This window comes from Periplaneta americana, chromosome 1 (assembly GCF_040183065.1).
Source record: "Periplaneta americana isolate PAMFEO1 chromosome 1, P.americana_PAMFEO1_priV1, whole genome shotgun sequence".
Classification (NCBI taxonomy): domain Eukaryota; kingdom Metazoa; phylum Arthropoda; class Insecta; order Blattodea; family Blattidae; genus Periplaneta; species Periplaneta americana.
The window spans coordinates 219,741,145-219,767,828 of record NC_091117.1 but is presented as its reverse complement, the minus strand read 5'-3'; the positions used below and the strand labels follow the sequence as shown (position 1 = coordinate 219,767,828).

At 34.4% G+C, this 26,684-nt stretch overlaps 1 protein-coding gene across 1 annotated transcript in view; it reads right to left on the bottom strand.

The window, feature by feature from the left end:
* The window catches only part of LOC138696235 (uncharacterized), an 89,719-nt gene that overhangs the window by 52,634 nt on the left and 10,401 nt on the right, over positions 1 to 26,684 (bottom strand). Inside the window, exons 3-12 of the mRNA XM_069820950.1 lie at positions 23,783 to 23,860; positions 20,651 to 20,704; positions 20,500 to 20,523; positions 19,124 to 19,189; positions 18,904 to 18,945; positions 16,766 to 16,801; positions 13,198 to 13,263; positions 11,731 to 11,772; positions 9,933 to 9,968; positions 4,896 to 4,940 (exon numbers count right to left, since the gene is read on the bottom strand). Coding sequence (XP_069677051.1) covers positions 4,896 to 4,940; positions 9,933 to 9,968; positions 11,731 to 11,772; positions 13,198 to 13,263; positions 16,766 to 16,801; positions 18,904 to 18,945; positions 19,124 to 19,189; positions 20,500 to 20,523; positions 20,651 to 20,704; positions 23,783 to 23,860 — 489 coding nt within the window. The remainder of the gene's footprint in view (positions 1 to 4,895; positions 4,941 to 9,932; positions 9,969 to 11,730; positions 11,773 to 13,197; positions 13,264 to 16,765; positions 16,802 to 18,903; positions 18,946 to 19,123; positions 19,190 to 20,499; positions 20,524 to 20,650; positions 20,705 to 23,782; positions 23,861 to 26,684) is intronic.

Here is a 26,684-nt window from a genome sequence, read left to right as displayed (position 1 = left end):
CGTTGACGAGCAGAACGCTGCCGGCCATCTTGATGCTGGCAGCAATGTTGCCAACATGCAAGAAACGACTGCAGAAGCATGTGGTGTGGGATTGAGAACCGTGCAAAGAATATTGTTAGTGAAGGAAAGAGGGTTTGTTTGGTGTCATGCCTACAGTAATCAACGGCTAAGGTCATTATTGTCTTTTGATAATTTAAATTCTCCCCTGCACTATTTGTATTGCACGTGCGTGAAGTGCGATGTGGCAATGTTGTACGCTGCCTTGCTCTCTCTATCTGTCTCTCTGGACGCAAATGCTAGCAGACAACCGCCTTCCGAATTGGTGGAGCTCTACCGTGCGTATTATCCATTTGTTCCATTAATTTAATTTAATTTAATTTGCAAAAATTTTCAATTGCATGTGCCCCTTCCTTTGCGCACATTTTCCACGATTTATCGGCGATGCTTTTAAGTCACCCGGTGGTTTACTGCTACCCCAGTAATAGTCTTTGCTGCTACAGCTATCAATAGGCCTACTTACACCACTATTATCAGGAACTACTTCAGTATTAGTGCTATTTAGAGAAGATTCTTCCCACGGTCTCCTCATAACACTGAACTTTCATTAGGTTTATTTTTTGGTACATTCAACCTGCTCCAATCTGACTAAATCGTGCATCGCTGTCGACTATGTTTTTACTTCAGTCTCGTGACGTAATACCTGCCTCTCCCTCCTTAATACACTCTTCCACTGAGCCAGATGGTCCAAATAACTTCGTCTGTACTGCAGCAGCGAGTCAATCACTGATACAGCATGCATAGGAGTGTTGTAATGCAAATATTCTTGTCTCTGAACATGATCTCTAAAGCATTCTCTCTAAGAAATGTAACTGGACACAGCAAGCATTTCGAATTTTTCCAGGGTAATAATATTTGAGGACTACACGGCAAGAAGGATGAATAAGTATTCGTGGGCATGATGATCCTTGTGCTCTTCTTGCGCGGAGGAAGGAGCGGCAACCAAGGAGTTGTCTCCTACTCTACCAGTAACCCGCAGGAAAGAGTTCGCAATGCATTAGTACAGGCATGTCAAAAATCAGACACAGAAAGTGCAGTGTATGTGCGCGGAACGCCGGTCTGTGCAGATTGCGTCATTCATGTGTTGCTCTTACCAGTTCTTAGCGGGAGGGATGTACAAGAATCTCTGCGCTCCTAGTGTTCAATTAAATTGATATTTGGACATTACAAACATACTTAGCAGAAGGAAAAAACACAATTATTGTCAATGTCTATATTTGAAGAAAATATAAATATTGCAGTAATTTCGAAACAACAAAAAACGAACACAATATTTCATTTTACGTAGTAGGTACTGATAATTTCAAAGTAATACTCTTTCATTGTTCCTCAAGCATTATTGGGATCATTGGTGCACAAATGTTAAAGAAAATATTTTACTCCCAATTACATGCAATAGAACATTTGAGGCTTTTACACTGGAATCATTTCCTTGCTGTGTATTAATATAAATTCACATTATTATTAATAAATTGGATAAATTAAGCTTAAATTTAAATTTATATATAGTTTATTTGGAAAACGTTGAGAGCATGTATTAGCAAGTTGGGAGCGTTACTGAATTGAGTTAAAAGAGTACTTCACAAGCTGTGAAGCGAGGACAATTTCTTTATGTCAGGTTTAAAGATTTATTAACGTAAGTATATTAAGATAATATAGTAACGTGAGGTGGAAAATTCGCCATTATGTATTATTTTTCCAGAAAATTTTTCCGCCTTACAAATAGTTGCTTTCTTTCTTCCCTTACAACCTCAAGAGCCTCACATTTATTCCTCACTATATTCTCATCACTTATCAGCTTATCAAATAAAAGTTGTAAGTCGTCTAACCATTGATGGCTGTGTTAGTACAGACTCCAAAACAACATCATTATCATGTTTGTCTTGCCGTGAGAGTACTAATTAAGAAATAAGAGCTGGCGAATATCATATTTTGAGAACTTTACTAATCTGATTTAAATTCTCATATCACTATTATGTCCACATGATATGATGAAAGCCTTTCATTTTAAAATAATTACTGTTGGCTGAGGAAAACATCATATCAGTTATGTTATATGATCCGTGATTTCTCTTCTTCGTTATATCTGTGGACTACTCACTTCATTTTTCATAACGCATTCACAATCACAGCTCAATGAGCACCCGTACTGATCTGTGTTACTGAAACCAAAGCTGTTCTACTACTGCAGGTACTGTACAGCCCTGTCGCGTTCCCCTCCAAGCCGATTCACTCCCTCCAGGTAGGGGAATAGGAACTGCACATCGCACAGAGACCAGTGCACAATGTGCGCGACTGCACAATGTGTAGAGTTTTGACATGCCTGCGTCACAGGGTCTATGTTATTTAATGCACACAATTTACGATGGGCTATTAATTAACGTAGGCATAATAACTATTAGAATAACATATTACAGGGACATCATTTTATTTTTACTTCAATTTTTATTGTACCTGAGTTTTTGAATGTACTTCACTCCCACCCCTTCTACTAAGGAAGTTCCAACTCCACACAGAACCAAGACCGCAGATAGTAAGCAGTACTGAGTTACTGAGTATAGTACGTTCCAGAATTATGTTCGCGTTTTCCAGTGACGAAAGAGCTTTGAATATTGAATCATATTTTCGCACAAGTACTGTCCGTTTGCCTACGTCGCATCCCGATTTCACCCACCTGCTTCTGCTCGCCCCTCTGTAATAGCTGGGCTGTCTTAGCTCTTTTCTGAAAACATTAATTTCTCTTAGGAATTGGAAGTTTACGTAATATTATACAGCCGTTTAATTTAACTTAAATAAAAGGGCCTCGTTAAGTAATTAACTGTCACGTGATTTCCTCCCTTTCTACAAACCTGCGGCATAAGCACTTGGACGGACAGTAGATAGCATGTCTGAGTAATTTTATATTTTCGGGTCGGGCAGAAGTGAAGATTGAATTTACAGTACGTAGAGTAGGTACAGAATTATTTCAACATGAGTTACTAGTACGAAGGACGAAACTGGCAATTGGAATTAGATGCAATAGTCTATAGTGCGATAATATGCACAAAAGAACTGAAGCCTGTATCGAAATGAACGGCCACCATTTTCAAAATTGTGTTTAAATATTCATATTATGATTATTTTTCAATTTAACTTCTTTCTCTATATTGTACGCTAATGTGCTGTAGACAGTATAATATACACTGCATAATGAATACGTCCGCATGGATAACTCACTTCGTGAGTAAAGACACTTATTCTTAATACAGTACTGTGCTTTGATTAAAGAAAAACCTAATGAAAATTATCGAACTCAAAATCGCGATATTTCCTAGTTTACGTAAATGGATGAACTACTTTTCTTCCTTCCTATACCTAGTAAAGTGATTTGTGTTTTACGCCAGTATCATCGAACTCCAGTCTTGGAGGGGGGAGCAAGCGGTGTTTCCGGTTCTCTAATGGTATAGACAGGTTAATATTAAAAATGTTAGTAAAAATAAAATGATGCCCCTGTATATAAGAGAAGAGAATGAATGATCGATTTAAAGAAGAAAACCGAATAAGTTGTTATAATATAGCCTAGTACCTATTTAAATCAAGCCTTTATTGAGCATAAATTCTTAAGGGAAAAATATTAAAATCTTTTAGTGCTTTGATACCATCAATGCTTAATGTAATAAAGAGGCACTAGATACAGTCGTAAAAAATAAATTCACATACGAAAACAAAAGTTCATTGGCTGTTGAAATTATAGGTTTACTTCTTTTTATGAGGAACCTTCTGAAATATTTCTTTGCAGCAGCTAAATTACATTATAGGAAATATTCTTATAAGGTAAGTGTGTTAAAATCTGACATGGAGAAATACCCTTGTGTTTGAAAGCATTCATTTAATTGCATGGGATCTCTTCAGGTACTACAAAACTCTCTCAAGTCTACAGGTATGCCGCCTATGAGGAAAGCATCACAAAAAAAAAAAAAAACCTGATGTCTTCGAAAGTGTGGTCAGCCATATTAAATCATTCAAGAGAAAGAAAAGCCATTATGGTCACTCAAATGTGATCGAATATATCTACCCAACAATCTCAATATTAAAAAAAAAATGTCTTATCAATACTGAAGAAAGATTTTCAACATCAGATTTAACATATCATTTGGATATCCACGCCGTGGCATCTGCAATACTCGTACATGTGACAAGTTTCAGGCTGATCTTAAAGTTTATGAAAATGAACTCTCTAATAACATCGTGTCTTTTCTTCCTGTACATGAACGAATACTGTACACAGTATGCTCGTAGAATGATACTGTGTTTGCTTTGTTTCTGTGTTTACAGCTAGGTCAGGTCTGCCTTCTACGCTTCATACAACATTGGCATATGACGCTGAATATTCCGGAAACTCTATTCATCCTTTTTGCCGTGTAAAATTCATATATTTTTATGTATATTACATTAATGTCACTTCCACAGCATGTGAAACATTGCCAAATTAAAATGCAGTATTATTGTATTACTCTACCATTTGAAATGATATTGACATTGATAACTTGAAAATTCCAGTAAAATTAATTAATTAATTAATTAATTAATTAATTGCTATTTGTTATGCCTACTGTACTTAACAATGACAGTTAAATATTATGGAAGGCCTAAAAAGTCAAATGAGCCACCTTGTATACGCCAAGTATAGTAATTATTGATTCGAGAAAAGATAACTTATGAATAGATCTCACATACATGCAGCTATCTGATTCTCCCTCGGAAAATATCTTCTATAAATGGCACAGTGTGTCGAAATAATTAAGGAAGAGCTTCTATGTTATCATACGCAGAGAAGCAATTTTTTTATGAATACTTACGCAGACTCTTCTTGACATGAGTTGTCTTCTCAAACGTTTCGAACACTTTAACATGTTGATGATCCATGAAACAAAACAAATAATTATCGTGTTAGTAAACCATTTTTACCAAACTATTAATGAATTTTTCAACAATAAATGACATCGTGTTGTGATATTCTTATATTATGTAGATTTGTGGTATAAAACGTATGGCAATATTTGAAGTTAAACTTTATAAAAATGAAATTATTGCACCTGGTAAAGGAATATACCTTTGTACTTCGAAGATACACAACCGAACTTAACTTTTCATAGATGCTGAATGAAATAGCACTACAGTGCTGACTGTCTTGATTGTATCAATAAGAAAAATCCGAATAATTTGAGAATTTAAAAAACAATATTGCCTGGATAAATATTGCAACATGTTTTGATTTTAATGATAAAGAGATATGTAAAAGTATACAAATCTAGAGTCCACACCTGTGGAATAACGGTTAGCTTGTCTGGCCGCGAAACCAGATGGCTCGGGTTCGAATCCCGGTCGGAGCAAGTTACCTGATTGAGGTTTTTTTTTTCGGGATTTTCCCTCAACCCAATACAAGCAAATGCATTATCACCTTCTTTTCATTCAGACGCTAAATAACCTGAGATGTTGATACAGCGTCGTAAAATAACCTACTAAAAAGAAACTATAAATCTAGAACATTATTTAATGGAAAGAAATATATACGGCGTACAAAATTACAAATGTTATTCGTCCCGTTGGAAATAATGTAATATAGATTGTAATAAGCACAAACATGGACCAATATATTCAAATATATATTGTATTTGTCGTTGTAGTACTCACATTTATCAACAGAATTCACTGGACTTTCATGGATGGCCTTGACTGAAAGAAATCGATTAATTATGTGTTTGAAAAATTGTCATGTGTTAATTAAAATCGTAGAAGAAACCATATGAAATTTCATGTAGAATACGTTAAGATCAAACAGTTTCTAATACGCATTCTGAATCAGAAGCAATTAAAATATAATTATTGGCTGTGACATATACAGGGTAAAAGTGAAACAAATCTCCAGATTTACAGATTATAACAAAAAAATCTAATACCACATCAATGGGAAGATTATAATTATCTAGAAAAAGTTATTTGTGGATCTCCATGGTAACTGAGAATGTACGACTAATAAAGAGTAATTTTTTTCCTTTGTCGTATTTCGATAGAATGAACTGTTTTCGTGCAAATTAAATAAAAAGTGTTGCAAATTTGTTACTAGACTTGCAAGACTAGATGTGGCAACACTGATCACTTTCCTTCAATAGGGGTAGGGGAGTATTGGTAGTCAGGTCGTCTTCTTCCAGTATTACGTGAATATCTAGTGGAAGTGGATGTTTGAGTCTTCCAATCTTAAGTGAAGTTTGTGTTGTCATTTAACTTAGTGTATCACAGTGCCGAGAATTTCTAATTCGGTGTGTCTGGACATTATTTTAATTTACGGAAAGACGAAATGCAACTCGTGTGTCGCTCAACGCTTGTATGCAGAAAATTTCCGGTAAGAAAGTACCTAGTGCAGAGATATTCGTCGCTATCTGCTAGTTGATCTTTGACACGGGCAGCGTAATTCCAACATTTCGTAATCGTGGTCGACAACGATCTAGTGAAATTTTTGACAGGGAAGAGGAGATTTTAAATTTGGTCGAGGAAAACCTGGGCCGGAGCAATCGCTTGATTTTGTTTACATCTCACGTCGAATGAGTTCAATGCCTCCGTGTAGAATCTTGGACATTGTGACGTTGCCAGCGAGTTTAAACTTTCGATTCAATCATTTAATTAACCATTTACTTAATCGCAAAACGTGTATTAGATTCGTTTCTTTTCATGTAGTCTATCCCTCATTTCAGTGTGCAGGATTATATCACTTCCACGCAGTATTTTAAGATGTAAGAACTAAAATTTATAATTAGAGTAGAGAAGTAAGTAAGAAAAAATGAACCACCAGCATAAACCAGGCGTTGTTGCATTTGCTTGCTGATTCGAAGGCAAGCTCGATATCCTCTTGGACTGGTTACCTGGTTGAGTTTTTCCGAGGTTTTTACCAACTCAAGTTAATAGCAAGTAATCACCTGTCTTCGGCCTCATAGTCAGCCTCGGTAGCGTAGTATGTATAGCGCTGGTCTTCTGTGCTCGAGGTTGCGGGTTCGATCCCGACCTAGGTCGATGGCATTTAAGTGTGCTTAAATGCGACAGGCTCATGTCAGTAAAAGAACTCCTGCGGGATAAAATTCCGGCACACCAACGACGCTGATATAACCTCTGCATTTCGAGAGTCCTTAAATAAACCATAATTTAACGGACCTCATTTCGCCATATATCATCTCGCTATTACCAATTTATATCATTTGATACAGCGTCTTTAAATAAACGATTAAATGAAGGAACATTTTTAAATTCTGGCTAATTATATTATTCCGAAATTAATAACGAATTCCACACCAATTCGCAAGCAGAAAGATTGGCATGTTGCAGACAGACTAACCACTAAAAAAACAGATACTGAGGATCATGTGATAAGGGTGCTTTGTAGATTCTTTCTTTCACATAAAGTCACTTGGTGTCAAGTCTGGTGACTTGGGTGGCCAGCGAGTGAATACCTGGTCATGTGTCGAGATATTGTCAATCCAAAGATGCGACTGTTCAACGTTTATGTACGCATGAACATCATTGCACGCTCACAATAGACTCATTACGAACGAATTCAAGGACACAGAATGCTTCCTCAAAATGTGTCAATCCCATTTTAGGCTAGTTAGACAAACAACTGGACTACAGCTGCAGATACTGTTAGATATAATAAATTCTGTGAATGTCTTTTTCATTTTGAAACCATTTAAGCTCATGTCTGTTTCGCTGTGAAAATAAACTAGTTTGTAATGTCTCACGGACTTTCTAAAAAGAGTGTATTTTATATCAATTTCGATGTATAGGCCTACGTTTCATTCATTTGAATTTCCTTACATTCACTACAATATGCATTAGGTTATTTAACGACGCTGTATTAACTATTGGTTATTTAGCGTGGATGGAATTGGTGATAGCGAGATGGTATTTCGTGAGATGAGGTCAAGGATTTGTAATGAATTACCTAATATTAGCTTTTGCGGTTAGCGAAAACCTCGGGGTAAAAATCCAAAGTGGTAATCAGCCCAAACTGGAATTGAACCTACGCCCAAGCGCAAATCCAGATTATCAGATAAACGTAATACTGCCTGAGCTGACGGATGATTAGTTTTTAAAAATTAATGAGAGCTTATAATAATCGTTTATTGTTAGAGATAATAAGACCAATTTCATGACCTTTTTAAAGAATTAATATACTGTACTATTAGTAATATACAGGTTGTTTCGTAACACTTCATCAATGTACAGGAGAGACTTTTATCTCTTTTTTCCATTGTTTTTGCAATGCGAATGTTTACATAAACATTTGTCCCATTTGCTCTAGGTTCCAAACTATTGTCATATTTGTACGTCAGTAATGTGGAGCTGCCTACCGTTACGGGAAGTGCCAAAAATTACCAACTTCAGCTTGAATGCAAGCCTGCAGTATTTCATTTCGAAAATCAGATGCTAGTGGGATAAGCTGGCATCGTCTTATATACGCTGACGATTTTTCAATGTCGGAAATTTATTCTGAATAAAAATATTGTTTTCCAAGTGGCTCTACTAATAAAAAGTAATTAGAGTTACATATATGGGCTATTCCATCTCAAAGAGAACGAAATATAGAGAAAATTGACCTTGAAATTTTTAAATGCAATGAAACTTTTTCTGTCCGTTGACAAATGTGATACAATGCTTTGTGCAAAGTTTGACGCATCAGAACTTCATAGTGTTTAAATTAAAAATATTTAAATTTATCGTATTTTCATAAAATTAGCAAATTTAAACTATTGTGGCTCCGAAACCCTTTCACCCAGTGATCAAACTCATGGTTTATTTTGATGCTGAGAAGTTAGTTTATATTGACATGTAAACAGTTTTTCTTACTTTTTATGGACATGGAGAAATTTAGATTTTTCTTCATTAAGACGCCTTTGTCCACGAAAAAAAATATTTTTAAAATATATGGCTAGATTCCGTATTGAAAATAGAAATAAACACATATTTTTTACTGGTACACCGTTGATAAGAAAGTATTGAAAATATCAAATAAAGAAAAAAATAGTACGCGCGTGAACTAACCAGCTGACTGTGAGGCAAGCAAGGCCAGAAGACAAACACGTGATGTTTCGTTTCGTAGCGCATAGGTGGATTAGCTTTATCACAAGTTTTCATAAACACAGGAATAAAATGACGCCCAACGATCGCTTATCTTCATCTCTCGGCCAGTTCGTGCGGTACTGCCCCGTTCAAGTCCAGGCGTGTGAAGATAATGTATTTAATACCCTCGAAACTAATTGCCCAGCCAATAAGCAAACAATGCCGAATCCCTCTTTATAATGCAAGGTTTTTTCTCAATATTTTTTACATTTTTACAAGTGGGCAAAAAGCCTAAAAGGAAGTAAAATCAGATTATCTGTCTCTCTGTATACAATAAAAATAAGGATTACTTCTTAACATAACGTAGCAAATGTCAGCTTCAAAATAAGCTCCCGTTCAATGTTCTGCAGTAAACGGTTCCAGAGTTCTGAGCGCTGAAAAAGGTTTGTTTTTATAAAATACGCTAAATTTGTCGCTCAATAGTACGAAAACCGTTTGACTTTCGATAGTATATTTTTGAAAATGCACTCTCCTCAGCATCTTGTATAAATAGGGAAAAAATTAAGAGTATTAAAAAAATGCGAGGTTTTTTACTGATCGATTTCATATGGAATAGCCCATATGGAGAACCTAACCATAACATACTCGGTAAGCAGCATACTCGGTAAATGAGTGTCTAAACGTATTTTCCTTGTTTTTGTCTCTTCTATCCACTGACGAAATGGGTTACACTTGTGAAACATCCTGTAATACGTGATTCAAAAATATTTGATAAATTGACTAACCTTTTCCAATGTGGTTTTCATGACCGGAGCTGTAACCTGTAATAAGAATAATGTTATATTGTACAATAATTTTGATGTGGATGGTTTTTGGCGAATAATAAGTACACATCGAAATATATCCTCTGCTTTTCGATGTGAAATTCATAGCATTCAAACTTGATGGTTAAAAAGTTTTGATCTCTCCCTCGATACATTTCCTTAACAAACACTTCACATTAGTAAAATTCGTCGTTGATCGTGGAGGAAGAAACACTACAATTAAACGTACGAGGGTTTTCTTAAGAGTTCATAGCCTGACCTAGAAATAAAACTATGATTTTTCTGAAATAGTCCTTATTTTTGCAACATGATCCCTTCTGAGATTCACAGATTTGATCCAACGGTGCTGAAATACTGCTATTCAGTCCTTGTACACATACTCGTATTCCTCAAGGTAGTAGTATTAGTAGTAGTATTTATTTATTTAAGCTGGTAGAGATAAGGCCGTCAGGCCTTCTCTGCCCCTCTACCAGGAGATTCCAACTACAATATGAATAATAAAATTCCAATTAGTATTAAATTTATAATTACAATTACAAATAACATTACAATTAGTATTAAATTTACAATTACAATAAAAATCAAAGTACGAAAAGATACCTGAATAATTAAAACTAGATAATTTATCATAGAGAAACAAAGAATATTTTATATTTACTGAATTACAAATTAAATCTAGAATAACAAAATTGTATAGTGATGAAATTACTGAATATTGAAATATTTTGTGATAGATTAAAGAAACTATTTAGAAAAAATCAATTACTGACCAAGTGCCTAGTAAATTTTCGTTTGAATTCAATTTTATTTCGACAGTCCCTGATGCTAGCAGGTAGCGAATTCCAGAGTCTTGGCAGGGCTATTGTGAAAGAGGATGAGTATGAGGAGGTGCGATGGGATGGTATTGTTAGTATTGTTTCATGACGAGAGCGTGTGTTCAGATTGTGGTGGGAAGAAAGGTAAGTGAAGCGAGACGACAGGTACGAAGGAATAGAAGAGTTCAAGATTTCGAAGAGAATGAGAAGTGAATGTAAATTTCTTCTCTTATCTAGTTTAAGCCAACTTATTGCTTCCAGGGATGGGGTAATATGATCATATTTACGAACATTGCTTACAAAACGTACACACAAATTATGAGCACGTTGAAGTTTCGTTTTGTTGTCGCTGGAAAGGTCAGTCAGTAAAATGTCCGCATAGTCGAAATAGGGAAATACAAGTGTCTGCACAAGGGACTTTTTTAAGCAAGAGGGAAGATGAACATTTATCCTTTTTAGCACATGGATAATAGAATATACTTTTCTGCAGGTTTCTGTGATTTGCGTGTCCCAAGGTCTGCGCAGAACTTCAAAATTCAAAACGTAGTCAACAGAAAATTAATATTTTGTTTCGTCTAATATAAAATGGCTGTATAGCAGCATTGCAGCACCAAGGGTCCAAGTGTGTGAATCTCTGGGGAGGGGATTATGTTGAGAAATGAAGATTTTTTCCTTCACAATAATCCTACTTTAATTTCTGTTCCAGGTTATGAACTTTTCAAACAACCCTCATATGGAACAGTTCCATGAAAAATTGTCTAATATAACCCTAATCTTTGCATAGGCATTGCTAAAATTCCACTTTTTTCCCAATGTTTTAACGTGGGACTCTGGCGCCTGAAGCTATATTTCTTTCTTTCATGAAATTGTTCTTAATAGTCCCATATTCTATTGATTTATTTAAATTGGAATTGTTGTGTTGTAATAAAATTGAATGTGCATACCTTTCACTTTGTAGACAGTTTGATGTTGAACTGGTTCATAGGCTGTAAGATAAAGTTTCTTGGTGATTAATCTGCATAAATTCCTTCAGCCTATACATTGCATTCACATTCATATGGGGTGTTTCAGAAATAAGTAGGTACCGGATTTTGTTAGTGAGATAATAGTACATTATGCAACGAGCCTATAGTGATAGTAATTAAGACGCGACTATATTTGTTTATGAAACAAGCGCAAGAGAGTTTCATAATTTTCATACGAGCGGTTTAATTACCATTATAGGCAAGTTTCATAAGACTTTTTATGCTCGACCATATTTCTAACTTGAAATTATTCAGAAGTATTCATTTTATTCGTATCTAACTGAAGATCGGACGTGACCTTATGCATAGCTCGTAAATTGTGGGATGTGCTCAGATGCGAAAGTATTGATTTTTTTTTCCGAGGAACAATAATGTAATTGATCTTGATGTAATCTAGAGAATAACATGAACTAATTTTGATATAACCTGGAAATTGATTTAGAATTGAAAAACGAGATGCAAAAAATTGAATTTATTTGAATATTATTTACAATTAACGCTAATTATTATAGTAACAGAACATAACCTTCTGCGACAGTATTGGATTTCCAGCCTCCGTGACGTTTCCCTCGTTGTCCTTCGATTGCATATCCGAGAATAATCGAAAACCTGAACTTTAATGAATAGGTGTACTTTAATGACATGCATTAAATGACTGCTACCAGGTGTATAATTACTACATTTCGGCATGGTCGAGCATAAATAAATGTAAGGATGTCAGTTACATAACGGGTTTTGAAATATCTCGTGCTCTAAAGCCTTTTAATAGAACAGAATTTCTCAAAAGAGTAATGATTAAAATAGTTTAAATAACTTGTCCGTAAGAAATTTTTAATTTTGAAAAACTACGAATTTCTCGACCAAATATCGAGCTAAGAATTTAGAAAATTTCTGATTACATTCAAGAGGAAGGTTAAAAAAAGAAGCGAGAAAAATCGTATATTATTCACTGGCTCTTGATGACAGCAGTGACATTACTGATACAGCAAAGCTTGAGATTTTTATCCTGCGGGATTGATCAAGATGTTAGTACAGGAACCGCCACTGGTTGTAGTTTTCGTGCCAAGTATCTTTCCTCCGTCTCCTTACTTCATAGGCTGTCTGTCGCATGTAATCACTGCAGCTCGAGTTTTGGTCACCCCTGTGTTACAGTATAATGCAGTAAACAATATAAAACCCATACCCATTAAATTTCGAATGAACAGAGATCCCTTCACGCGAAGTCCTCCATTTTGCATGCTAACCTGAAGGTACATCAGTAAAGTAAACATCTAACGTCATCCTATATCCAGTGTTCCTTATTTTTGGTATCTCAGCTTCGTACCCCAATTATCACTAACGGTTGTTTAAGCTATGCGTTGAGTTAAATGAGAAATTGTAACTTACCTTCATGAATGATTACTTTCTTTCCTCCCTTTCCATGACTGTGCTGTGTATATTCCGAGTTGTGTTCTGAAAATGAATAAAATCACTAATTATTTTGGTGTACGCTTAATATCAACACACTTACGCTCAAAATTTTATCATGATGTGGTTATAATTTACAAAATTATTCATTAGAATTTATTTTTGGGACGACGTTTACACTACATTGTTTGAAATTTCGTTATACAGGGACATCATTTTATTTATACTAAAGTCTTTAATATTAACCAGGCTATACCTTTAGAGAACCGGAAACACCGTTCACTACCCACTTCCATGGCTGGAGTTCTATGATACTGGCGTAAAATACAAATCACTTTATTAGGTATAGGAGGGAAGAAAAGTAGTTCATCCATTTACGTAAACTAGGAGATATCGCGATTTTGAGTTCCATAATTTTCATTAGGTTTTTTGTTTAATCAAAATGCAGTACAGTATCAACAATAAGTGTTTTTACTCACGAACTGAGCTGTCCATGCGAACGTATTCATTATGCAGTGTATATTATACTGTCTACAGCACATTAGCGTACAATATAGAGAATGAAGCTAAATTGAAAAATAATCATAATATGGATATTTAAACACATTTTTGAAAATGGTGGCTGTTCATTTCGATACAGGCTTCAGTTCTTTTGTGCATATTATCGCACTATAGACTATTGCATCTAATTCCAATTGCCAGTTTCGTCCTTCATATTAGCCTAATAACTCATGTTGAAATAATTCTGTATCTACTCTATAAAAGACTACCTTACGTACTGTAAATTCAATCTTCACTTCTGCCCGACTCAGACTTACTATCTAATGTCCGTCCAAGTGGTTATGCCGCAGGATCGTAGAAAGGGGGGAAATCACTTGACGGTTAATTACTTAACGAGGCCCTTTTATTTAAGTTATTTTAAACAGTTGTATAATATTACGTAGACGTCCAATTCCTAACAGAAATTAATGTTTTCAGAAAACAGCTAAGACAGCCCAGCTCTTTTACAGAGGGGCGAGCAGAAGCAGGTGGGGGAAATCGGGATGCGACGTAGGCAAACGGACGACAGTACCTGTGCGAAAATATGATTCAATATTGAAAGCTCTTTCGTCACTGGAAAACGCGAACATATTTCTGGAACGTACTATACTCACTAACTCAATGCTGTGTACTATATGCGGCCTTGATTCTGTGTGAAGGACAGTTGGTACTTCATTAGTGGAAGGGGTGGGTGTGAAGTACATTAAAAAACTCGGGTACAATAAAAATTGAAGTAAAAATAAAATGATGTCCCTGTATATAAGATACTGTAATTAAGACACAGATTCCTTACCAGAACATGGTAATTTCTATATTTGAAATGTATTTCGTATATAAATATACATATTTTTGTAATATTTGTATGCAAATAGCCTATATATTTTAAATAATTTAACTGTAAATACATAAGCTGTCGTATTTCTTTGTTCTAGTTTTTAAATTCAATCCAAAACTCGTACATACTACATATTAATTAAAACATGATATGAATGAATTTCTTTGTTTCAAATGTATCACGTGATTACCTTGACTGACGTACTGTCTAATACTCTCGAAGGGGAATCCCTTATCTTTGAAATGACTGCTGACGCAATTCACATTTGCAGGGCTAATGTTAACGCATGTGACTACATTTGGGAAAATTTGAAACTTGAAGTTGGGAGCAGAAATAATTATAATATCACAGTGTCATTTCGTTGACGGGAGTTACCATAATACATTCAACATGAAGGTGAAGTAATTGAAAGTAATGGTTAGCTTAGATAAAAATCTCCAGATAGGAATCATAACAAACAAATGACATGTTGAATTATATGTTGTCAATAGAACACAAGGAAGACAGTGGCTTTACAGAGGGCGAACCCCAACTAATGTCATTCCTTCAGTAAAGAGCAACAAAAAAAGTCTAATACAATTTTGTAATGTTTTGAACAGTTTACCAGAAAAGCGTGCATTTTAAAATATGTGAATTACGAGATCGTGCAACGCCGCAGTCAGTAAGGAGGGCACATTAAGTTGTGTTGGTCTGAGCAACTCCTTCACCTGGCTTCTTCCCAATAGAGAAGTGGAAGGTCATTCCCATGTATATTTTCTTAAATTGGTAAGAAAAAATACAGATGACATTCCGTTTAATTTTTGTGTTTAAATTGTTTTAGACAACGGAGTATGAAAAATGCTCATATCACGGTAAACAAAATTTTTGAATATTTAAAATAAACTCTACAACATAATTGTCATTAAATGTTCAGAGCACGCATAGAATAAGATAGGTTTGTATCAAACTAAATTGAAAAGTTTAAGAAACATTTATTTGCTGCTGATATGTCGTTATTAGCAGAAGAGGAGATGATACTAAGGGATATGCTATTGGAGCTAAATGACAGCTGTGAGCAGTATGGGATGAAGATAAATGCAAACAAGACGAAGAGCATGGTCATAGGAAGAAAAAAAAAAGAAGGTAAACTTTCGAATTCTAATTGAGGCAGTAGAGTAAGTGGACAGCTTTAAATACTTGGGGTGTACTATAAGCTGTAACATGAGCCGATGCCAGGAAGTCGAAAGGAGGATAGCAATGGCAAAGGAAGCTTTTAATAGGACCTCTGGGAAAAGAACTAAGGAAGAGACTAGTGAAGTACTTTGTATGGAATGTAGCATTGTATAGGGCAGATACATGGACATTACGACGAAGTGAAGAGAAGCGACTAGAAGCATTTGAAATGTGGATATGTGAAGTGGACAGACAGAATAAGAAATGAAGCTGTGTTGGAAAGAGTGAGTGAAGAAAGAATGATGCTGAAACTGATCAGGAAGAGGAAAAGGAATTGGTTGGGTCACTGGCTGAGAAGAAACTGTCTTCTAAAAGATGCACTGGAAGGAATGGTGAACGGAAGAAGAGTTCGGGGTAGAAGAAGATATCAGATGATAGACGACATTAAGATATATGGATCGTATGAGGAGACAAAGAGGAAGGCATAAAATAGGAAGGATTGGAGGATGCTGGGTTTGCAGTGAATGACCTGCTCTTGGGCAGAACAGTATGAATGAATGAAGAAATGTTTGTACACTCCAATTTCAATTGAATATTCTAGACAAGGGAAAAAATAATTATGCTTATTTAAAATTTTAAAAAGAAAATTTTGAAACATTTAAAACTCTGAAGGAAAAAATACGATAAGCTTTATTTTACTTCAAACGATCAAAATTTAAAATGTTATTTTAAACTTTTCGATTTAATTTTAATTAAATATTTGGTGAAGAGAGGCAATAAGGAATTCTATTTTACGTTATACAAATCTAATTGATTAAAAATTTCCGATTGTCGTAGTCCGAGTATTTTCTTCAGCCGATTAGAAATAGAAAAAAACGAGTGCTTTTTATAATCACGTTATTCGGACATATATTGAAACCAATTAGTAGGCCCTATATTTTAACTACTTAGTAATTTGTGTATATTATATTATTAATATATGTGTCCTTAAAATTGATTTGATATAGCCTAATGACTGACCTTTTCCAAAATGATTTTCATGACCGGAGCTGTAACCTGTAAGAAAAAATTATGTTTTATTGTTTGCAATTAGTTGTGTAATAATTTTGAAACAAATAGATTTGGGCAAGTAATCCGTACATATCGAGTCGGTAGGGTATTTTACTTTCCCATGTAAAATCTTTAATATTCAATTTTCAAGGATTGAAGGTTTTGTCCCACCCTTGAGACGTTCTTTTAATAAACAGTTAAGAAATACGTCGTTGATCAGGATTCAATCATATGCTGGAAACGGAAAAACGACTTAATGTAAGTTAAGATAATATTCCAGGGAACGCCTGAATTGTGATTCTGATGTATTTACTCCTGTCATTGTAATTTTCCACGATAAGGCCTTCCTGTTTAAATAAAATAATTACTAATTTTATTACGAGAGTCTACCAAATAGAAGATATATTACCATGATTACTGTCTTTGTACATTTTTCTCGGTAAAATCCAATGGATTTTGTCTCCTACAGACTATTACATTCTATTGATAATATGTCTGTGAAAATGGACGTAAACTGAAAAAAATGACACTTCTAGGAGTTCCTCGAACTTTGGCCTGTATTTATGTTACTTACTTACTGGCTTTTAAGGAACCCGGAGGTTCATTGCCGCCCTCACATAAGTCCGCCATTGGTCCTTATCCTAAGCAAGATTAATCCAGTCTCTACCATCATATCCTATCTCCTTCAAATCCATTTTAATGTTATCTTCCCATCTACGTCTCGGCCTCCCCAAAGGTCTTTTTCTCTCCGGCCTCCCAACTAACACTCTATATGCATTTCTGGATTCGCCCATACGTGCTAATGCCCTGCCCATATCAAACGTCAGGATTTAATGTTCGTAATTATGTCAGGTGAAAAATACAATGCCTGCAGTTCTGCGTTGCGTAAATTTCTCCATTCTCCTGTAACTTCATCCCTCTTAGCCACATATGTTTTCCTAAGAACCATATTCTCAAACACCCTTAATCTCTGTTCCTCCCTGAAAGTGAGAGTCTAAGTTTCACAGCCATACAGAACAACCGGTAATATAGCTTAACTGTTTTATAAATTCTAACTTTCAGATTTTTTGACAGCAGACTAGATGACAAAAGCTTCTCAACCGAATAATAACAGGCATTTTCCATATTTATTCTGCGTTTAATTTCCTCCCGAGTGTGAGTTATATTATTGTTACTTTTGCTCCAAGATATTTGAATTTTTGCAACTCTTCGAAGGATAAATACTGTAATTAATTTGCAAATAGAGTGTTTTCCTATATCTTCCACTCTGTGTAGTTGTTATTCTTGTGTTTAAGTTTGGACAGTTATGTTGCTAATTTAATGGTTAATTTACGTAACACTGTTCATTGGTTCTTCACACGTTATTAAAGTTGTTGCAATCAAGTTATACAGTCTCTAAATGTAACAAATGTATTATACACCGAAGTTAATGTAATTTGGAGGTTAATAATAATAATAATAATAATAATAATAATAGTAATAGTAATAGTAGTCATAATGATAAACATAATAATAATTTTAAGATTTAAGAGAAAACTTGTCTAATATCTTTGCTGATCAAAGTTCTATTACTGTCTGAGTTCCAGCTTTGAAACCGTAGCAGGAATGCAGAGTGGAACCGATAAAGGGGTGATGACGTAATACTACGATACTAGGCTAAAAATATACATCGCGGTAGGAATGCGGCGTGGAAACGATAAGCGGATAATTGCATAAGATTCGAGAGCTAATGTTTGTACTACACAGGTAATACCCACACACACTTCCCAGCTGGCCGTGCTGAGTCACGTCTCCCTGCTCCCCACTTTCTCATACCTCAAGGTTTCAGAGGCAATAGTACCCGCCAGTGTTTTAACTTGGATGTCCAATGTAAAGCAGACGCTCTTCTTTAGAAGTAATTGAAATTACTCTTAACAGTCTAATATTCTACTAATTGATTTACACTGCATTTCTGCTGGGAAGCTATCGGTGCTGGACCCCGGACTCATTTCACCTGAATTATCACCTTCATCTCATTCGGACGTTAAATAAAATAACATGTTGATGAAGCATCGTAAAATAACCAACTAAAAATACACTACATTTATTTTACATTACAATATGCGTACCTTTCACTTTGTAGATAGTTTGATGTTGAACTGGTTGGTGGGCTGTAATATGAAGTTTCAAGTCCATTAATGTGTAGGAATTCGTTTAATCTGTACATTGAATTCACATTATTTGTGTCTCCGTAAAACTGAAGAAATTTAATTTCCTTCTGTTGGTTATTTGGTTTGGTGGAACTTTGTTTCAGCTACTTATTGATATAAATGAAATGTTATAACTTACCTTCATGGACAATCATTTTCTTGCCTCCTTTGCCATGACTTTCCTGTGCGTATTCTGAATTGTGTACTGAAAAATGAATATTTTCACAAAATTTTTTCGCATAATGATGGTAGAGGGTAAGAGAAGGCCTGATAAATAAATAAATAAATAAATAAATAAATAAATAAATAAATAAATAAATAAATAAATAAATAAATAAATAAATAAATGAGTGAGTCAGTGAGTCAATGAGTCAATAAATAAAGAAACAAATAAAGAAATAAATAAATAAATAAATAAATTATTATTATTAAATTAATAAATTATTATTATTAAATAAATAAATAAATAAATAAATATTTAAATAAAAAATTAATGAATGAATGTATAAACTAATAAATTAATAGATAAATAAATAAAAATACGCGTTCATCCGTGATTGCGATACAGCGATTGGCCGACGTTTAATTTTAGGTTACATTTTATTTTCTGTAAGACATCACTATTTTAACCTGTTCTTATATTTGACTATACAAAATAATTTTTTCTTAGTACGTGAGGAATAATCTGAAAAATATCAAGTTACGTTTCAGAGAGCTTTAAAGGTATGTGGAGGAAATTGTAGGTAAAACTTTTATTTTCGTTTGGAAATTGTGATTTTTCAAAATACGGTAGATTATAAATTTACAAAAATGTTAACAATTTATCAAATTTTAAGATAGAAGCCACATACAAACAGCAGAAATGAGATTTTTAAGAGCTGTTAAAGGATGTACCAAACTAGACAGAATACAAAATGAACAGATAACAGAAGAAATACAGATCCCTCCAATGGCTGATATTTAAAAAAATATATAAACAGAATTGAAAAGATCAATTATATAGAATGGACAGCAACAGGTTACATAGAAAAATTGTAGATTATCAACGTATAGGAAGAAGATCGGTAGGCAGATCTTTGAAAAGATGGACTAGAAATCGGAACAGTCCTTAGGCCTAAACCTTGAATGGAATAAGAAGAAGAAGAAGAAAATAAAATGTTAAACTAAATAAGATGACATTTACTTCAGACCATTTACTTGCAACATGATATGCGTACAAATTTTCAAAGATCTAACTTCAACTGTTGAGAAAATTGCAATTTCACATAAGTGCATACTTGAAATATTTAGAAATATCTGCCAATATTGATCAAATAAGTTAATATTCGAATCAAATATTTCGGAAAAGAAGAGAGTTGGCAATAGTATTCCGAGAGATAAATTCTGACTTCCTTGCCCGGAAGGTAATCTAGGTAAATGTTTTATAGCCGTATATGTCACTACTTTAACCACAACATAATACTGGGTCAAATATCTAGACCAATACAATATGAGTATGACGACAATAAAACTTACTGTTTATGCTTACTCCTGGCAACACTGGAAAATAAATTTCAAAATTGAATTAATTTAAACATTCTTTCATTACCAAAGATTATGAAAATGTAATTTATTTGCTAGATAATAATATGTTATCATCAATTAATGTTAATTTTTTAATACGTACTTCTAGATACCGAATGTTTTTGCTTCATAATATCTCCTAGTATTGGCATGGAATCTGTAAGACATGAGAAAAAAAATCATATTCCAATTTTACATTGATTTTACTTTCCACATAATTCTGTTTGAAGAAAATGTAGTTTATGTAAATCAAAAGCGATTCCTGACATAAATGCGAAGTTGATCTCATTTCATAGGAATTTATGGTTAATTAAAATGACGAAATATTTATGAGTATTAGTATGTAACTGCAGGACATCAACCCTTTACACGTATCCCTGTCTGATGTCACTGCTGGGAGAATCGTCAATCACCAGACAATCGGAATAATCGATCTTTCAAGTTATAATATAGTCAGTATGATTCGGTCATCCATCAAACCAAGAAACGAAAAAAACCAGAACAAATATTATATAAACCAATTTAAACCATTTTAAAGGCATATTGGTTCCGTTAAGTTTAATGTTAATTGATAAATGAGTTCTATTCAGTCAACACTTAACATAAATCACAATAAAAATGTTATAACAACATTTAAACAGATTTAAATGTTGTTATAACATGTTTTATTGTGTTAAGTACTGACTGAATAGAACTCATTTGTCAATCAATTTAAACCAGACACTAATATGCAAATAATTCTTCGGATTAATTTTATTTCACTTTATATATGTGTGTAAGATAATAATTATTTTATGAAAATGTTCTCTGATTTTACTGTAAAAATTCTCTAAGATTTGCAAATCCGTTAGTGAAAATTTGATGATGTTGCTGTTTGAAAAAGTACCCAAAATGCTACATAACTTTTCAATTTTACAGATCATGCAAAGTTTAAAATTGTTTGTAATAGTAACATCATTCAGAGATAGTTACAAAATCTTCTCCTAATGTTCGCAATAATTTTTTACTGGAATTCCTTCCACGCACACAACAAAAATTTCTTCGTGATATCTCAGGAAAACAGGAGACAGAGCTTTAAAATTGCAGGAAAGGTCTCATATGAGACATCAATTTATTTATACTTAAGGCTTTTAAGCAACCCAGAGGTTCATTGCCGTCCTCACATAAGCCCGCCATCAGTCCGTATCTTGACCAAGATTAATCCAGTCTCTACCATCACATCCTACCTCCCTCAAATCAATTTTAATATTATTCTCCCAACTACGTCTCTGTCTTCCCAAAGATCTGATGGAATACGCATAGCTATTACTGCAATTCAGGGATAAACACTATTTCTTAATTTACAATAGCCATTTAACTGCTACATGTCACGCGGCGAGTACACATTTCCTCAACCTAAGATTAATTCTGATTAGTGAAATATGTAGCTAATCCGCGATGTATGCATTGGAGAGGAAATGAACTGGTCACCCTACCCTATTATCTTCTAGCCTAGTTGCCTCATGAGTGATGTCTTATTGGTGTTACTTATGAGGTTCAAATCTTTCTTCGGACAGTTGACTAAACAACAACTATATATTTATGCGTTCACGGCTGTGGAGTAACGATCAGCGCGTCTGGCCGCAAAACCAGGTGACCCGGGTTCGAATTCCGGTCGGGGCAAGTTACTTGGTTGAGGTTTTTTCCGGGGTTTTCCCTCAACCGAATACGAGCAAATTCTGGTTAACTTTCGGTGCTGGACCCCGGACTCATTTCACCGGCATTATCACCTACATTTCATTCAGACTCTAAATAACCTTAGATGTTGATGCAGCGTCGTAAAATAACCGTATAAAATAAAAAATATATATTATTATTATTATTATTATTATTATTATTATTATTATTATTATTATTAGAGATGGGCAGAGCATATAGCACTTATGGGTAAATCCAGAAACGTATTTAGAGTGTTAGTTGGTTGGACGGATGGAAAAAAACATTCGGGTAGGATAATATTAAAATGGATTTGAGGGAGTTGGGATATAATGGTAAAGACTGAATTAATCTTGCTCAGGATAGGAACCCATGGCGGACTTATGTGAGAGCGGCAACGAACCTCCGGGTTCTCTAAAAGCCTTTTGTAAATAAGTGATTATTATTATTATTTTTATTATTATTATTATTATTATTATTATTATTATTATTATTATTATTATTATTATTATTATTATTATTAGAGATGGGCAGAGCATATAGCACTTATGGGTAAATCCAGAAACGTATTTAGAGTGTTAGTTGGTTGGACGGATGGAAAAAAAACATTTGGGTAGGATAATATTAAAATGGATTTGAGGGAGTTGGGATATAATGGTAAAGACTGAATTAATCTTGCTCAGGATAGGAACCCATGGCGGACTTATGTGAGAGCGGCAACGAACCTCCGGGTTCTCTAAAAGCCTTTTGTAAATAAGTGATTATTATTATTATTATTATTATTATTATTATTATTATTATTATTATTATTATTATTATTATTATTGTTATTATTATTATTTCATTGTGACTTTTGTTTAATATTTCTTAATTCTTTATGATCAGGATAAGTTTAACCTATTAATCGTAAACGTAATTGCATTTATAACGGATATTTGCTCTTTAGCGAGCATTGAAGGTCATAGCGATTTTAAAATTTCCGAGTTTGTACCAATAGTAAAATATTGATAATAAATGTTCAAGCTAAAACTTTTGTCTACTTTCTGCACATTCAGTTTAGGTGTTCCTAATAGTTGTCTCTATTTATTACTACCATTGGCATAACAGCTAGGCCCCGATTCATAATGTAGCAAATAATGCTGTCCAGAAATACAAAGAGAAATATATGCTGTTATTCTTCCTCCGATAATTATATTTGCACCGAAATCCAACGTTCCAATAAACTAACACATCTGTGCTTATTTTTATGAAAGCAATGAACCCGTGAAGGGTAGAATGTAATAGCGTTAGGATGTTGAATTTTTTACTCTTTTGTAGAATTTTGAACTGTTATATATGACTAGAGCCTTATGTTTCGCATCTTCCGTCTATCTTAGCGGCGTGTAATGTGAATCATAAAGTTTGCAGGTAATTATCACTCACACGTCTACACATCAAACTCATGCCTTACTTACTCAATCACTTACTTATGAGAGAGTTACTTTCAAAATCTGTGATTTCCCTCGCTTTTGTGTATTAAAAATAATTAAAACGAACATACCTGATGATGATGACGACGACGACGACATTTCATGGAGGCTATTCTGAAACTGGCCAATGAACGGAATGGACGCTGATGCTGAAAAATAAATTTAAACCAATAAGTGTATATTATATAAACTATAACAAAAAACGGTCAATGTAGAGCATCCACCGGCCACTGAACGAATATTTCACACTTTTGTCACTGCCAATGTGGCGCTATAAATCAATTTTCAATACTTTTATCACAACCACAACACATTTAAAATCTTACTGTATCATATATAGAATTATTACTACATTAACACATTTAGTATATCACGAAACATGTAAAATGTAATTCTTATGAAAGTCGCCATTGCTTCCTCTTCAAATTAGTAATATTAGTACGATCCACTTCCACTAGATGGAAATCGACACGATTGACAGAGCCGGCAATACATGAAAAAGAAATGGTACTAAGTGTGAGGAATGATACTACAGATGTGTATTGTATTGTATTGTATTGTATTGTATTGTATTGTATTGCATTGTATTTATTAACATTCCATGGTATTCATACATGCTTACAGCTAGAATATGGAACAAGTCAAAAAACTTAATACTATTATAAAATCTTAATTTATAGTCACAGTCTAGATGAAATATATACAGAAGAGATTTACAATATAGTCTACTAGTACAACACAAAGTTTTAGTATCAATTTCATGAAGTGTTATTGAATGTCATGAATTCACCTACAGAATAGAAGGCGTGAGAAATTAGGTACTTCTTTAATTTGGCCCTAAATAATTTTATGTTTCGAGTTTCATTTTTTATATCGATAGGGATGCTATTAAAAATTTTTACTGCCATATAACGCACTCCTTTTTGATAGCACGATAGGTTTGCCGATGGAGTATGAAAGTCATTTTTTTGACGTGCATTTATGCTATGAACTGTTGAATTAGTTACAAAGTTTTCACGATTACATACGAGGAAGACTATTAATGAAAAGATATACTGACAAGCCATGGGCATTATTTGTAGTTTTTTGAAAATAGTCCTACACGATTCCCTAGATTTGGCACCTACTGGTAGTATTATATGACAGGTTAGGTTAGGTTTAATTAGGTTAGGTTTGATCAGGTGTGTAGTATTATGAGAAAGATTAGGTAAGATTTTATTAGGTGTGCATATTATTACTATGTTGGCAACACTGAAAACCACTGTTACATTAAAGAAATATAGCAGTATTCTTCGTTCACGCACAGCGATTTTCGTATATAAGTAAGGTACATATTTAGGGCGAGATGGGTGGGCTTACAGCTCTCCCAGTGATCATATCAATTATCTACTCAATATTTCCAATCCAAGGCATTTTGAAGGTATTTAATCAAGTTCCTGTAGTGGCCGGGACATAAATAACATTCATCCAAAATACACCAGATGGAATACTTAAGTATGCATCCACAATTTTACGTACTTACGTACATTAACTTACTTACAGGTAGTTATAATGTTATATGACCTTATTACAATATATGTAGGCATTGTTTTAAAGTTTAAATTTTAAATTTTACATAGGCCTATGGATTTCGTAGTGTAAATTAACATTGCAACCTTCAACTCTCTACGTTATTTCCTTCAGAATTGTTGTATGATATTAGGAGTGTAGGGACTTTCACCCAGGAAGTAACACTCAAGATAATTTAGGGTTTCTCTGGTACAATAACTTAACTAGAAAATCTTGAATTTCAGTTAGAATTTTAGATCTGATATAACAGCATTGCTAAGAACGGCGTTCAAATGTTTCTAGAAGTCGCTGTGCTTTTTGGTGGTAAATTTAAATTTAAATTATGGTTTATTTAACGACGCTCGCAACTGCAGAGGTTATATCAGCGTCGCTGGTGTGTCGGAATTTTGTCCCACAGGAGTTCTTCTACATGCCACTAAATTTATTGACATGAGCCTGTCGCATTTAAACACACTTAAATGCCATCGACCTGGGCCAGGATCGAACCCGAAACCTCAAGCATAGAAGGCCAGCGCTATACCAACTACGCTACCAAGGCCGACTTGGCGGTAAATAATACAAGGGGTGTTCAAGAAGTAATTTTCTCATAGCTGTGAAATTTGTTATTACTTTGAACTCATATACTTTACACATACTTTAACCCCATCCATGACCTACTTCTCCACGTAAGCATATTCGCTGTTGTGGCATTTGTCCTGTCTGTATATCAGATAATAAATGTCCTGTTCAAAGAACATATAATCTGGTTGTATAAAAAATTACGCACCGTTGTTTTGATCTGCCCATTTTTCTGAAAACTGCCTCCTTCCAACTCCTTCCTCATTGCTGGTAACAGATGGAGTCGCTAGGCGCAAAATCAGGGCTGTAAGGTGGATATTCAATGCACTCCCAGCGAAACAGAATAATTTTGGCTTCGGCTTAGTTTGCCGTATGCGGTCGATGGTTGTGTAAGCAACCTCGGGTGAGAGATGCAGCGCTTTTGTGACGGATTGCAGTTTTGAGACGTTGTAAGGTTGCACATTGACAATTAGCGTTTACCGTTTCTCGTGGTTCGAGAAAGTAAACAAGAAAAACACCTTTGAAATCCCATATATCATCAACATGACTTTCCCAGCAGAGAGAGTGACCTTAAACTTTTTTTCTTACTGGTGAAGTACAATATTTCCATCCCATGTACGTCACTTTTGCTTCAGGGGTGTAATCATGCACCCTGGACTCCATGGTCGAAGTGTCCTTCTCCTTGATGACAACCCTCGATCGCATACTGCAAACTAAAGCCAACCAAATTGCACGTTTTCTCTGGGAACATCCAACTTACAGCTCTGAGTTTGCGCTTAGCGACTTTCATCTGTTCCCAGTAGTGAAGAAGGAGTTTGAGGGTGGCCGTTTCCATAACGATAGACA